Source organism: Nycticebus coucang, chromosome 9 (genome assembly GCF_027406575.1).
Source record: "Nycticebus coucang isolate mNycCou1 chromosome 9, mNycCou1.pri, whole genome shotgun sequence".
Classification (NCBI taxonomy): domain Eukaryota; kingdom Metazoa; phylum Chordata; class Mammalia; order Primates; family Lorisidae; genus Nycticebus; species Nycticebus coucang.
In genome coordinates, this window is record NC_069788.1 from 65,845,765 (window position 1) to 65,859,126 (window position 13,362).

A 13,362-nucleotide genomic window follows, 5' to 3' on the forward strand; every position below is an offset into this window, starting at 1 on the left:
CCTAATTTTCACAGACCAGACATGTGCCACGTGTACCTGTCAGTACACTAGGCCTGGTTCCTTATTTTGTTTTGTTTTATTTTATTTGTATTTGTATATTTTTTCTTTTTATTTATTTATTAATTTATTATTATTGTTAGATCATAGCTGTGTAAATTTGTGCAATCAAGGGGTACAATGTGCTGGTTTCATATACAATATGAAATATTCTCATCAAACTGTTCAACGTAGTCTTCATGGCATTTTCTTTTTTTTTTCCTTCGGTAGAGACAGAGTGCCATGCCGTCACAGGACTGACAGCAACCTCCAGCTCTTGGGCTTTCGCAATTCTCCTGCCTCAGCCTTCTGAGCAGCGGGGACTACAGGCGCCCGCCACAACGCCTGGCTATTTTTTGGTTGCACTTCAGCCGGGGCTGGGTTTGAACCTGCCACCCTTGGTATATGGGGCCGGCGCCCTACTCACTGAGCCACAGGCGCCACCCCCTTCATGGCATTTTCTTAGTTACTGTATGCAGGCATTTGTATTCTGTATTTAGTAGGTTTCACCTGTACCCATTCTAAGATGCACTGTAGGTGTGGCCCCACATATTACCCTCCCTCCACCCTGACTTACGCCCTCTCTTCCCCTCCCTTGGCCCTTTCCCCATATTCTTGTGCTATAGTTGGGTTATAGCCTTCATGTGAAAGCTATAAATTAGCTTCATAGTAGGGCTGAGTACATTAGACAATTTTTCTTCCATTCTTGGCATACTTTGCTAAGAAGAATATGTTCCAGCTCCATCCATGTAAGCATGAAAGAGGTAAAGTCTCCATCTTTCTTTAAGGCTGCATAATATTCCATGGTATACATGTACCACAATTTGCTAGTCCATTCATGGGTCGATGGGCACTTGGGCTTCTTCCATGACTTAGCAATTATGAACTGGGCTGCAATAAACATTCTGGTACAGATGTCTTTGTTATATTGTGATTTTTGGTCTTCGGGGTATATACCTAGTAAAGGAATTATAGGATCAAATGGCAGGTCTATTTTTAGATCTCTAAGTATTCTCTAAACATCCTTCCAAAAGGAACGTATTAGTGTGCATTCCCACCAGAAGTGTAGAAGTGTGACCTTTTCTCCGCATCCACGCCAACATCTCTGGTTTTGGGATTTTGTTAAGTGAGCTACTCTTCCTGGGGTTAGGTGATATCTCAAAGTAGTTTTGATTTGCATTTCTCTGATGATTAAGGATGAAGAGCTTTTTTTCATGTGTCTGTAGATCGTGCGTCTGTCTTCCTTAGAGAAGTTTCTCTTCAAGTCCCTTGCCCACCCTGAGATGGAATCACTTGTTCTTTTTTTGCTAATACATTTGAGTTCTCTGTGGATTCTGGTTATTAAACCTTTATCGGAGGTATAACCTGCAAATATTTTCTCCCATTCTGAGGGCTGTCTGCTTGCTTTACTTACTATGTTCTTGGCTGTGCAGAAGACTTTTAGTTTGATCAGGTCCCAGTAATGTATTTCTGATACTGCTTTAATTGCCTGGGGAGTCCTCCTCATAAAATATTCACCCAGGCCGATTCCTTCAAGAGTTTTCTCTGTACTTTCTTCAAGTATTTTTATAGTTTCATTTCTTAAGTTTATGTCTTTTATCCAGTGAGAGTCTATCTTAGTTAATGGTGAAAAGTGTGGGTCCAGTTTCAGTCTTCTACAGGTTGCCAGCCAGTTCACCCAGCACCATTTGTTAAATAGGGAATCTTTTCCCCACTGAATGTTTTAATTGGCTTGTCAAAGATCAAATAACGGTAAGTAGCTGGATTCATCTCTTGGTTCTGTATTCTTTTCCAGATGTCTACTTCTCTGTTTTTGTGCCAGTACCACTCTGTTTTGATCACTATCGATTTATATACAATACAGTCTCAGGTCTGGTAGTGTGATTCCTCCTGCTGTGTTTTTATTGCTGAGTAATGTTTTGGCTATTCGAGGTTTTTTCCTGATTCCATATAAAATGAAGTATTATTTTTTTAAGATCTTTAAAATAAGACAATGGAGCTTTAATAGGAATTGCATTAAAATTATATGTTGCTTTGGGTAGTATGGACATTTTAGCAATGTTGATTCTTCCCAGCCATGAGCATGGTATGTTTTTCCATTTGTGAAAATCTTCAGCTATTTCTTTCTTAAAGTTTCATAGTTCTCTTTGTAGCAATCTTTCAGGTCCTTTGTTAGGTATACTCCCAAATATTTCATCTTCTTTGGCACTACTGTGAAAGGAATAGAGTCCTTGACTGTTTTTTTGGCTTGGTTATTGTTGGTATATATAAAGGCTACAGATTTATGGGTGTTGATTTTGTAGCCTGAGACATTGCTATATTCCTTGATCACTTCTAAAAGTTTTGTAGTAGAATCCCCAGATATACGATCATATCATCTGCGAAGAGTGTAAGTTTGATCTCTTCTGACCCTACGTGGATACCCTTGATCGCCTTTTCTTCCCTAATTGTAATGGCTAAAACTTCCATTAAATGTTAAAGAGTAATGGAGACAATGGGCAACCTTGCCTGGTTCCTGATCTGAGTGGAAATGATTTCAATTTAACTCCATTCAATATGATATTGGCTGTGGGTTTGCTGGAGATGGCCTCTATTAGTTTAAGAAATGTCCCTTCTGTACCAATTTTCTTAAGTGTTCTGATCATGAAGGATGCTGGATATTATCAAAAGCTTTTTCTGCATCAATGGAAAGAATCATATGGTTCTTATTTTTTAGTTTGTTTATGTGCTGAATTACATTTATAGATTTACGTATATTGAACCAGCCTTGAGAGCCTGGGATAAATCCCACTTGGTCATGGTGTATAATTTTTTTGATGTGTTGTTGTATTCTGTTTGTTAGGATCTTATTGAGTATTTTTGCATCAATATTCATTAGTGATATTGGTCTGTAATTTTCTTTTCTTGTTGGGTCTTTCCCTGGTTTGGGGATCAAGGTGATGTTTGCTTCGTAGAATGTGTTGGGTTAGTATTCCTTCTTTTTCTGTATTTTGGAAGAGGTTTAGTAATATAGGTACTAGTTTTTCTTTAAAGGTTTGGAAGAATTCTGATGTAAAGCCATGTGGTCCTGGGCTTTTCTTTTTAGGGAGATTTTTGTATAGTTGATGCTATTTCAGAACTTGATATGGGCCTGTTCAACATTTCCACTTCGTTCTGGCTAAGTCTTGGTAGGTGGTGTACTTCAAAGTATTGGTCGATTTCTTTCAGATTTTATATTTCTGAGAGTTAAGCTTCTTGTAATATTCGTTAAGGAGTTTTTGAATTTCTGAAGGGTCTGTTGTTATTTCATCTTTACTATTTCTGATTGATGAAATTAGAGATTTTACTCTTTTTTTTCCTCATTTGGTTGGCCAAAGGTTTATCTATTTTATTGACCTTTTCAAAAAACCAACTTTTGGATTTATTGATCTGTTGTATAATTCTTTTCAATTTCATTTAATTCTGCTGTGATTTTGGTTATTTCTTTTCTTCTGCTGTGTTTGGGTTTGGAATGTTCTTCCTTCTCCAATTGCTTTAGATGTCCCATTAAGTTAGTAACTTCTTCTCTTTCTGTTTTCTCGAGGAAGGCTTGTAGTGTTATAAATTTCCCTCTTAGGACCGCCTTTGCAGTATCCCAGAGGTTCTGATAATTCATGTCTTGATTGTTGTTTTGTTCCCAAAATTTGGTGATTTCCTTCTTAATCTCGTCTATAATCCATTTATCCTTCAGCATAAGGTTATTTAGCTTCCATGTTCTTGTATGGGTATGCTGATTCCTGTTGTTATTCGAGTTCAACTTTTATTCCATGATGGTCTGAGAAGATGCAAGGGATAATTTCTGTTTTTTTAAAATTTGCTGAGGTTAGATTTGTGGCTGATTTAGAGTATGTTCCATGGGCTGATGAGAAAAATGTGTATTCAGTTTTGTTGGGATGAAATGTTCTGTAGATGTCTGTTACGTCCCAATGTTGAATGGTTAAGTTTAAATCTAAGATTTCTTTGCTTAGCTTCTTTTTGAATGATCTATCCAGCACTGCTAAAGGGGTGTTAAAATATCCAGCTACTATGGAACTGGAGGAAAACAAGTTGCTCATGTCTGTTAGAGTTTCTCTTATAAATCGAGGTGTGTTCTGGTTGGCTGCATAAATATTAATAATTGAAATCTCATCGTATTGAGTATTACCTTTGACAAATATGAAGTGTCCATCCTTATCCTTCCTTATTTGGGTTGGTTTAAAGCCTATTGCATCTGCAAATAGGATTGCAACGCCTGCTTTTTTCTGCTTTCCATTTGCGGAGTATAGATGACCATCCCTTCACCTTGATTCTATATTTGTCTTTTAATGTAAGATGAGATTCTTGTATGCAGCAGATATCTGGCTTGAGTTTTTGTATTGAGTCCACCAACCTGTGCCTCTTTAGAGGACAATTTAAACCATTCACATTAATTGAGAATATTGATAAGCCTTTCAAGAGTCTGGTGGACATTTTTAATCCTTTTGCGACTGTGAAAGTTGGAATTTGATCAAAATTTTCTGGGTGGGTTTCCTTTTGTGGTTGAGGATTATGCTGGTCTTTATGGAGGATAGGTCTGAGAATATCCTGGAGAGCTGGTTTAGTTGTGGCAAATCTCTTCAACATGTGAATGTCGTTAAAGTATTTAATTTCTCCATCATAAATGAAACTCAGTTTAGCTGGGTACAGGATCCTGGGTTGAAAGTTATTTTCTTTTCAGAGATTAAAGGTCGATGACCATCCTCTTCTAGCTTGAAAGGTTTCAACAGAAAGATCTGTAGTTATTCTAATATTCTTCCTCTTGTAGGTAATGTTTTTCTTTTGTCTGGCTGCTTTCAGAATTTTCTCCTTCATATTAACTTTAGTGAAATTGATTATGATGTCTGGGAGATGTCTTATTCGGGTTGAGTCCGGCTGGAGTTCTGAAACTGTCTGCTATGTGAATTTCAGAATCTCTTGGCATGTCTGGAGAGTTCTCATTCATAATCTCATGGAGAAGAGACTCTGTGCCTTGTGAAGCCACTTCATCACTTTCGGGGATCCCTATAAGCCAAGCGCTCCCGAATTATCCCAGCGCTCTCTGAGAGAGTGATCTGTTTTTCCCCTCCATTTCTCTTCCTCTTTAAGGGTTTGGGAGCATTTGAAAGCTTTGTCTTCATTGTCAGAAATCCTTTCTTCTTCTTGCTCCATTCTGTTACTGAGGGATTCTACTGTGTTTGTCAGATCTTTGAGGGCTGCAACTTCTTGTCTCAATGTGTGAAAATCTTTGTTCATTTGGTCTTTGAATTCGTTGTATTCTTGAGACATCTTTTGGGTTAGTGCTTGGAATTCTAATTCCATCTTATTTGCTATCCAGATTCTGAATTCGATTTCTGACATCTCAGCTATTTGTTTGTGCATGGGATCTTGTGCTGTGTCTGCCCCATTAATCTTTGGGGGAGTTGATCTACTCTGATTATTCATATTGCCAGAGTATTTCCTTGGATTTTGTCTCATGATTGTTTTTCACTGTTGCCTCTAGCCGTCCTCAGAGTTGGGTTGGTGTTGCTCCGAGATCAGATCTGGGGGGGATCACTCTATTGTTGCTGGGTCTTTGTAGGGAGTGACCCTGTGTAGCTCTTCTGGGACTTTCCCAACCAGGGAGTTCTGGTTTTGGGAGCAGCTCCAGAGTGTGACACCCCTGGATCCAGCAACAGGGCGGGGGGTGGTGCACATGGTTCTGGGTGTGCCTGCTGCCCAGTGACTTTGGCACAGAGGGCCCAAGGCTCCAGCAATCTCTGGCCAGGAGGAGGGCTCCAGAGGGCATGCACCTACCAGAGTCCCTGGCCAGACGAGTGGGCGGTGTGGAGGCAGGGAGGATACAGGAGGGAGGTCGCCAGGTTGCGCCTCCCAGAGTTCCTGGTCAGGGCGTGTGGAGGCCCAGAGGTCGGGGTAGCGGGTCTATGTGCAGTCTTCCGGAGGTCAGGGAGGGTCCCCATGCAGCTCTTACCTGGGTCCGGGAGGGTGCCAATCATGGGTCCTTGCATCTCTTCAGGAGATGGGAGTGTGTCGATCACAGGTCCCGGTGCAGCTCTAACAGAGGTCTGGGAGGGTGGTTCTTTATTTTGACTTGTCAACCTGTATATGTTCACCAGTTTGTTATAGTCTCTTGAGTGGTCAGCTTACAGAGGTTCTACTGTATCTGTATGTAAATTGGAAAGATGTTACAGGTATCAGAGTTCATTGGTATTACTAATACTTTGATGTGTTTATGAATTATTACTGTAGGAATTTACTGTGAATCTAGGTGTTATTTATGCTTAATATTGACCTTTGTTACTGCTATGTGATTACTTATAATAACATTTTTGTAGCTGTACTAGGAGTTTCATCTTGGAGTTGGTTCTGCTATTATTTGAGAGTGCTGGGTAATTTATACACATATGACTATAATAACCTGCTTTTCTTTTTTCCCAACAGTTACATGGGAATTGGTCTTTCTGCTCAAGGTGTGAACATGAATAGACTACCAGGTACACTTGTAATTGAATTACATAGTATTGTGGTATTGTCTTATGGCTAGCACCTTCTAGTTAAAATTTTCAAGGAACAAATTGAATTAGTTGAAGATATTGATTTACTTGTCTCTATCACCTACATCATGAGTTCCAAGTGGAAACTCAGCAGTTTTTAATGCATTTAAATTCCAGCTATTGGGCAGCGCCTGTGGCTCAGTGGGTAGAGCGCCGGCTCCATATACTGAGGGTGGCGGGTGCAAACCTGGCCCCGGCCAAACTGCAACAAAAAAAAATAGCTGGGTGTCGTGGCGGGTGCCCGTAGTCTCAGCTACTTGGAAGACTGAAGGAAGAGAATGGCCTAAGCCCAGGAGTTAGAGGTTGCTGTGAGCTGTGTGACACCATGGCACTCTACTGAGGGTGAAAAAGTGAGACTCTGTCTCTATGAAAAAAAAAAATTAGCTATTTACCAAAACGTACAAAGCATACATACCATGCTTTTTTTTGTTTTGTTTTGTTTTGTTTTTTATTTTTAACTTTAAGTGTGTAGTCACAAAAATATCAGCTACTTTAAACATTTCATGTGGCTGGTTCTGCTTGTTATACATCACATTTCTTTCTGGCCTTTAACTCATCTTCAGTTATTTAGTGTTCTGGGAATACAGACTAACATTAAAAGTAAACCGAAGATGGTATGAATTTAGATGGCAGACCTATTTCCTGATAACATTTATCTGAGGGAAGTAATTTTTGGATTGTATTTTCTAGTATTCTATCTGCTAATATTAAAAAATCATTTGGGGGGAAATTTTTTGAAATGTAAAGCAAAATGGCCAATATAAACTACATGACGTGCCATAAAACAAAGAAACAAATCAAGTTAATGTAGTTGTCATCTAATTGTAATCAGATGTGTTAACTTAATATACTTTCATTTTACCTTTTTGCTTATACTTGAAAGAGGATTTATTTTTGCTTTTTTGTTTTATTTCGGGTTAATATGAGATTAGTAATGATTCAGTTACATTATTTGTGTTTGTTAGGTAAAGTCCCTGTTGTAGTTGTGCCCCTCACCCAGGAGGTGTTAGGTGAGAGCACACCAATCCCCGCTCTTCCACCCCACTTCCCTGAACTTGCATTGAATTGAGTTTTTCTCTTGTGTGGATGTGTATTTGTTCATCTGTTGGTTTCATATTAGCATTAAGTACATTGGATACTTCTTTTTTCATTCTTATGTTACTTTACTAGGGAGAATGTTCTCCAACTCCATCCAGGTTAATATAAAAGATGTAAAGCTTCCATCTTTTTATAGCTGAATAGTATTCCATGGGGGGGGGGGTGTGTGTGTGTGTGTGTATCGTAGTTTATTAATCCATTCCATGGGCACTTGGATGGTTTCCACATCTTTGGCAATTGTAAATTGAGCTGTAGTAAACAATCTACTGCAAATGTCCTTGTGATAAAATGATTTTTTTTTTCTTCTGGGTAGATACCCAGTAATGGGATTGCAGGATCAAGTGGAAGGTGTATTTTGAGTTCTTTGAGGATTCTCCATGCTTCTTTCCCAAGTGGCTTATTAGTTTTTAGTCTCACCAACAAGATAAAAGTGTTCCCTTCTCTCCTCAAGTGCACCAGCATCTGTGGCTTTGGGATTTTGTAATGTGGGCTATTCTTACTGGGGTTAGGTGATATCTCAGTGTGATTTTGATTTGTGTTTCTCTGATGATTTGGGTCGATGAGCATTTTTTCATGTGTTTGTTGGTCATTTGTCTGTCTTCTTCAGAGAAGGGGTTCTGTTCATGTCTCTTGCCCAGTGATAGATGGGATTGTTTATTTTTTGTTGTTGTTGTTGGTTCATTTGAGTTCTCTATACATTCTGGTTATCAACCTTTTTTCAGATTGTTAAATGCAAATATCTTTTCCCATTCTGAAGGTTGTCAGTTTGCTTTAATTGTTGTATCCCTAGCTGTACAGAACTTTTTAGTTTAAGTCGCTTTTTAAAATTTTTGTTGTTGTTGGAATTGTTGATGGAGCTGTCTTTATAAAATCTTTCCCCTGGCCGATATCATCAAGAATTTTTTCCACGCTTTCTGCTAAAATTTTTATCATTTATGAAATTTAAATCTTTAATCCATTGTAAGTCGATTTTTGTAAGTTGAAAGAGGATTTAAATGAGGTTTTTATTATTCGAAAGCTCTCCTGATAGAAATAACTGTTAAAGTAAAAATCTCTTAATAATGATGCAGACATATCTGTAGTTTGGTGTGGAGAGAACATAAATTGTTTGACTTTTATTGTTTGATTATGACCTTGAAAAGCTTGTGATGATTGAATATAATGTAATTTGTTTTACATCAAATTATGTGCGTTTCTTTAAATCAAATGAAAGCAAATTTCTTTTGGTCTATTAGCAAAAAGAAATATGCATGAAAAAATGTATTCTGCTGTGAATATTGTGTTTTTTTTTTGTTTGTTTGTTTTTGCCAGGTATAAATTCTTTCTGTTTAATACTTGTTTTAGTGTTCTGTGTAGCTAATTTATTTTCCTTAATGTTGTAGACAGTATTTTCATATAGAAGTAATTATGTAATATAATTGTTGAGAATTTAAGTGTACATTTGGGAATTTTATCTTTGTACTATTCTGAATTATCATAATCTTACCGAATAAATCTAGTACAGAGGGACCTTACTTTTCATTATAAATATGCTGGAATTTTCTCTTTAGGTTGGGATAAACATTCATATGGTTACCATGGGGATGATGGACACTCATTTTGTTCTTCTGGAACTGGACAACCTTATGGACCTACTTTTACAACTGGTGATGTCATTGGCTGTTGTGTTAACCTTATCAACAATACCTGCTTTTATACCAAGAATGGACATAGTTTAGGTACCAAAATAATATAATGATTGCATGTAAAAATAACTAAATATTATGATTTTTGTACTTCCAGCATGACAGTCTCATTTATTATGCGATTCTTTTTTTTATAGATCAGTGTCTCTGGAAATAGTTACTTCCTTATTCCCAGGTAGAAGATGAGGAAATGGTGAAAATTTATATTCTGTAAAGGCCATTTATAGGATACATACATTCTATGTATAGGAATAACTGTAGAGATAATCCCCACACTGAGATGTTTATTCTATAAAAGAAATGCCAAGAGTTTTCTGCTTTGCTTTGAAAAAACCCTTCACAGTATGATTCAATTCTCAAGGTAATAGGTGTTTAGAAAAATGGGCTGCCATTTCTTAGAATAGTGTGAGGAATGGTAACAAACAGAAGGAAAGCTTGATACCATCAGTATATGAAGGGTGTTGACATACTCTGACTTGCTCAGAAAATAAGGCTGGTAATTACAAGTTCGTTTTGTGGAAGGGAGCAGAATCAAGTAAGCAAACAGTAGCAAAATTTCTAAGAATACAAGACAGGTGGCTAATGAGAAATAATGAGTTAATGAAAACTTGAAGACAACCATCTGTTATAGGACTAATAGAAAGTTAGGGGGTTTAGTTGGCTATGTACTCATAGCACTTCAGATTTAAGAGTGGTCATTATATTCCTTTTTCTTAGAAGGTGTTTTTTTTGTTGTTTTTTTTAATCCTGGAACATATAAAGGGTAGCAAGACTGAGGCTCTCCTTGTTTTTTTTTTTTTTTTTGTAGAGTCAGAGTCTCACTTTATGGCCCTCAGTAGAGTGCTGTGGCCTCACACAGCTCACAGCAACCTCCAACTCCTGGGCTTAAGCGATTCTCTTGCCTCAGCCTCCCGAGTAGCTGGGACTACAGGCGCCCGCCACAACGCCCGGCTATTTTTTGGTTGCAGTTTGGCCGGGGCCGGGCTTGAGCCCGTCACCCTCGGTATATGGGGCCGGCGCCCCACCGACTGAGCCACAGGTGCCGCCCTCTCCTTGTTTTTTTTTTTTTTTTTTATTGTTGGGGATTCATTGAGGGTACAATAAGCCAGGTTACACTGATTGCAATTGTTAGGTAAAGTCCCTCTTGCAATCATGTCTTGCCCCTATACAGTGTGACACACACCAAGGCCCCACCCACCTCTCCTTGTTTTTTAAATAGAATGGTTTCACATTTTACTATTGGGAAAGTTCTTGACTCATAACAAATTATTTCTAATGAACGGAAGCAAAAACTATGTACCCCTAGAAGGCAGAAATTCTATTTTGCTTAAAAATTATATTTTAAAATTAGACGGCAAGTAATATGCTTAAGCACATACTAGATGTTCTTTAATATAACACAGTAGCTAGATTTTTTTTGTCATAGTAGAAAATTCTAAATTTCTGGCTGCATTGGTAATAGTTAACTCTTTTTTAATGTCTCAAAATATTTCTTAAAGTTAATTCTTTTTTGTATTTATAGTTGGCTTAACATTTTCTGATGTTACTTTTAATTCTGATATTTTTTGTGTTATCTGACTTCAAGATGTCCCGAGTCTACAAAAGATCCTTATATTCTCATTAGTAAAATCATGTTAAAGACTTTGTGCAAATTATATGTATTTTTGTGTGATTTGATTGTTGTGGCCAATTGGTCTTGGGGGATGTAGCTACTTTATTTGTTGTTAGTGTTCTGACTCTGACTTGTCAAAACAGTTAACTGAGATAGTCTTAGTTGGCTCTGGTGCTTAGATGTTTAAAGTCTTAAACCAAGAGAAATACGCTTTTAGGTATGACCTTTGGTTCAAAATGGAAAAGCAGACATTTTTTAAAAACCACAATTAGTCTTTTTTTTTTTTTTTTTGTTGAGACAGGGTCCCACCCTATGCCCCTGAGCAGAGTGCAGTGGGCGTGGTAGCTCACCACAACCTCAGACTCGGGCTGCGGGCATCCCGCTACCTCAGCCTCCGGAAGCCGCTGGGATTACAGGCGCTCGCCGCGGCGCCCGGCTGGGTTTTTCCATTTTTTTCACGAGTCGGGGTCTCACTGTCGCTCAGGCAAGTCTCGAATTCCTGAGCTCAAGCGATTCTCCCTCCTCAGCCTCCCACAGTGCTGGGATTACAGGCGTGAGCCACCGCGCCCGGCACACAATTAGTCTTTTTAATACTAACTTTTAAACTTTCTAGAGATGAAATTTTATTTTGAGAGATGGGAAAATCACAGGTAATAGGAATTAATTTTTTTCCTATCAGATTTTCACAAACATTTACATTGAATTTTTTCTTGGCTAAGAAAGCTGGTTTATTTTTTCAAATAAGAGACAGCGTCTCAATCTGTTGCCTAGGCTAGAGTACAGTGGCCTAGTCATAGCTCACTGCAGCCTCTGAGGCTTAAGCAGTCCTCCTGAGAAGCTGGGACTACAGCTGCATGTCACCATCCCAGCTAATTTATTTTTTAACTCTTTATAGAGATGAGTTCTTCATATGTTCCGCAGGCTGGTCTTAAATTCCTGGCCTCAAGCAATCTTCCCATCTCCCAAAGTGCTGAGATTACAGGTATGAGCTACCGGGCCTAGACAAGAAAGTTTTTTTTTTTTTTTTTTTTGAGACAGTGTCAAGCTCTGTCTCCCCAGGGGAGAGTGCCATGGCATCATAGCTCTTAGCAACCTCCAACTCTTGGGCTCAAGCCATCATCCTCTGTCTCAGTTTTTCTATTTTTAGTAGAGATGGGTTCTGGCTTTTGCTCAGGCTGGTATCAGACTCCTGAGCTCAAGCAGTCTGCCTGCCTTGGCCTTCCGGAATGCTTAGGATTACAGGCATGAGCCACCATGCCCGGCCAAAGAAAGCTATTTTTAAAATGTAGACTTCTTAAGAAAAGGTATGTAATGATGAAATCCCATTTTAATTCTAAGTAAATTTGAACGTTTCACATTATTCATTCATAAGTCTAATAAATATTTAATCAGCACATAGAGAGGAGAGAAAATAGCGGTTAATAAGAATTCTTTTGTTAGACTTGCCAGAGTTTGACTCCTGACTATTATACCACATGACTTGATAAAAGTTAGTTAACATTTCTGTGCTTCAGTTTTCTCATTTTCTAAAATAGGATCACTCCCACATTAAGGTGGTTAGAGTAAACTGAAGGGATACATACAAGATTCTTAGATCATTGCCTGGCTTATAGTGAGTACTCATTAAATGTTATGTAGTATTGTTTTTGGGCTATGGCCTAGATGCCAGGGATATAGTAATAAAACATTGGTGAGCAGAAATTAGTCCTTTAGAATAGGAGTTTACAAGCTGTGATCAAATCAGCCTTCTATCTGCTTGTATGTAAAGTTTCATTGGAACTCAACTATACTCATTCATTTATATATTGTCTATATGTGCTTTCCTGCTACAGATAGCAGAGTTGAATATTTATAATAAAGACTGGCTGGAAAACAGAAAATATTTACTGTCTGGCTTTTTACAGGAGAGGTTTGCTGCCTCTAGTCTAGATTCCGACATCTTAGAAGATAAAATACTATTCAGTTACTATTCCCTTGTACTTCCTAAGTGGATGATTTCTAAAAGCTGATACATTTTCGTTTCTGTCTCATGGAAGGTTTTCAAAATATACATTTGCTTATTATGTAAAGAGAAATGGAAAGATTTTTAACTGAGAAAATATGGGAGAAAACGTTTCATTATATACGTTAAATTGAGATTTTTGACTTTGTTTTATTGAATATTATTCATCAATTGAAGATTACTTTTCACAAAGCCTTGTAACAAATTAGGAAATTATAAATATTGGAAATTATATTCTCTGAAATTTAAATAGACTAATCTATTAAAGTGGCATCTTTTTCTAGTCTGAACATGTACAGATGAAGTAGCAGTATTTGGCAGTGTTCTAAAATGTTAATCTGCGGAATTTAGATTTTTCATTAA

The 13,362-nt window shown here is 37.9% G+C and overlaps 1 protein-coding gene across 2 annotated transcripts in view; it reads left to right on the forward strand.

The window, feature by feature from the left end:
• The window catches only part of RANBP9 (RAN binding protein 9), a 114,005-nt gene that overhangs the window by 62,807 nt on the left and 37,836 nt on the right, over window positions 1-13,362 (forward strand). Inside the window, exons 3-4 of one of the 2 annotated variants that reach the window (XM_053603510.1) lie at window positions 6,490-6,542; window positions 9,251-9,418. In XM_053603510.1, the coding sequence (XP_053459485.1) occupies window positions 6,490-6,542; window positions 9,251-9,418 (221 nt within the window). The remainder of the gene's footprint in view (window positions 1-6,489; window positions 6,543-9,250; window positions 9,419-13,362) is intronic. The other variant, XM_053603511.1, reaches the window with a different exon arrangement.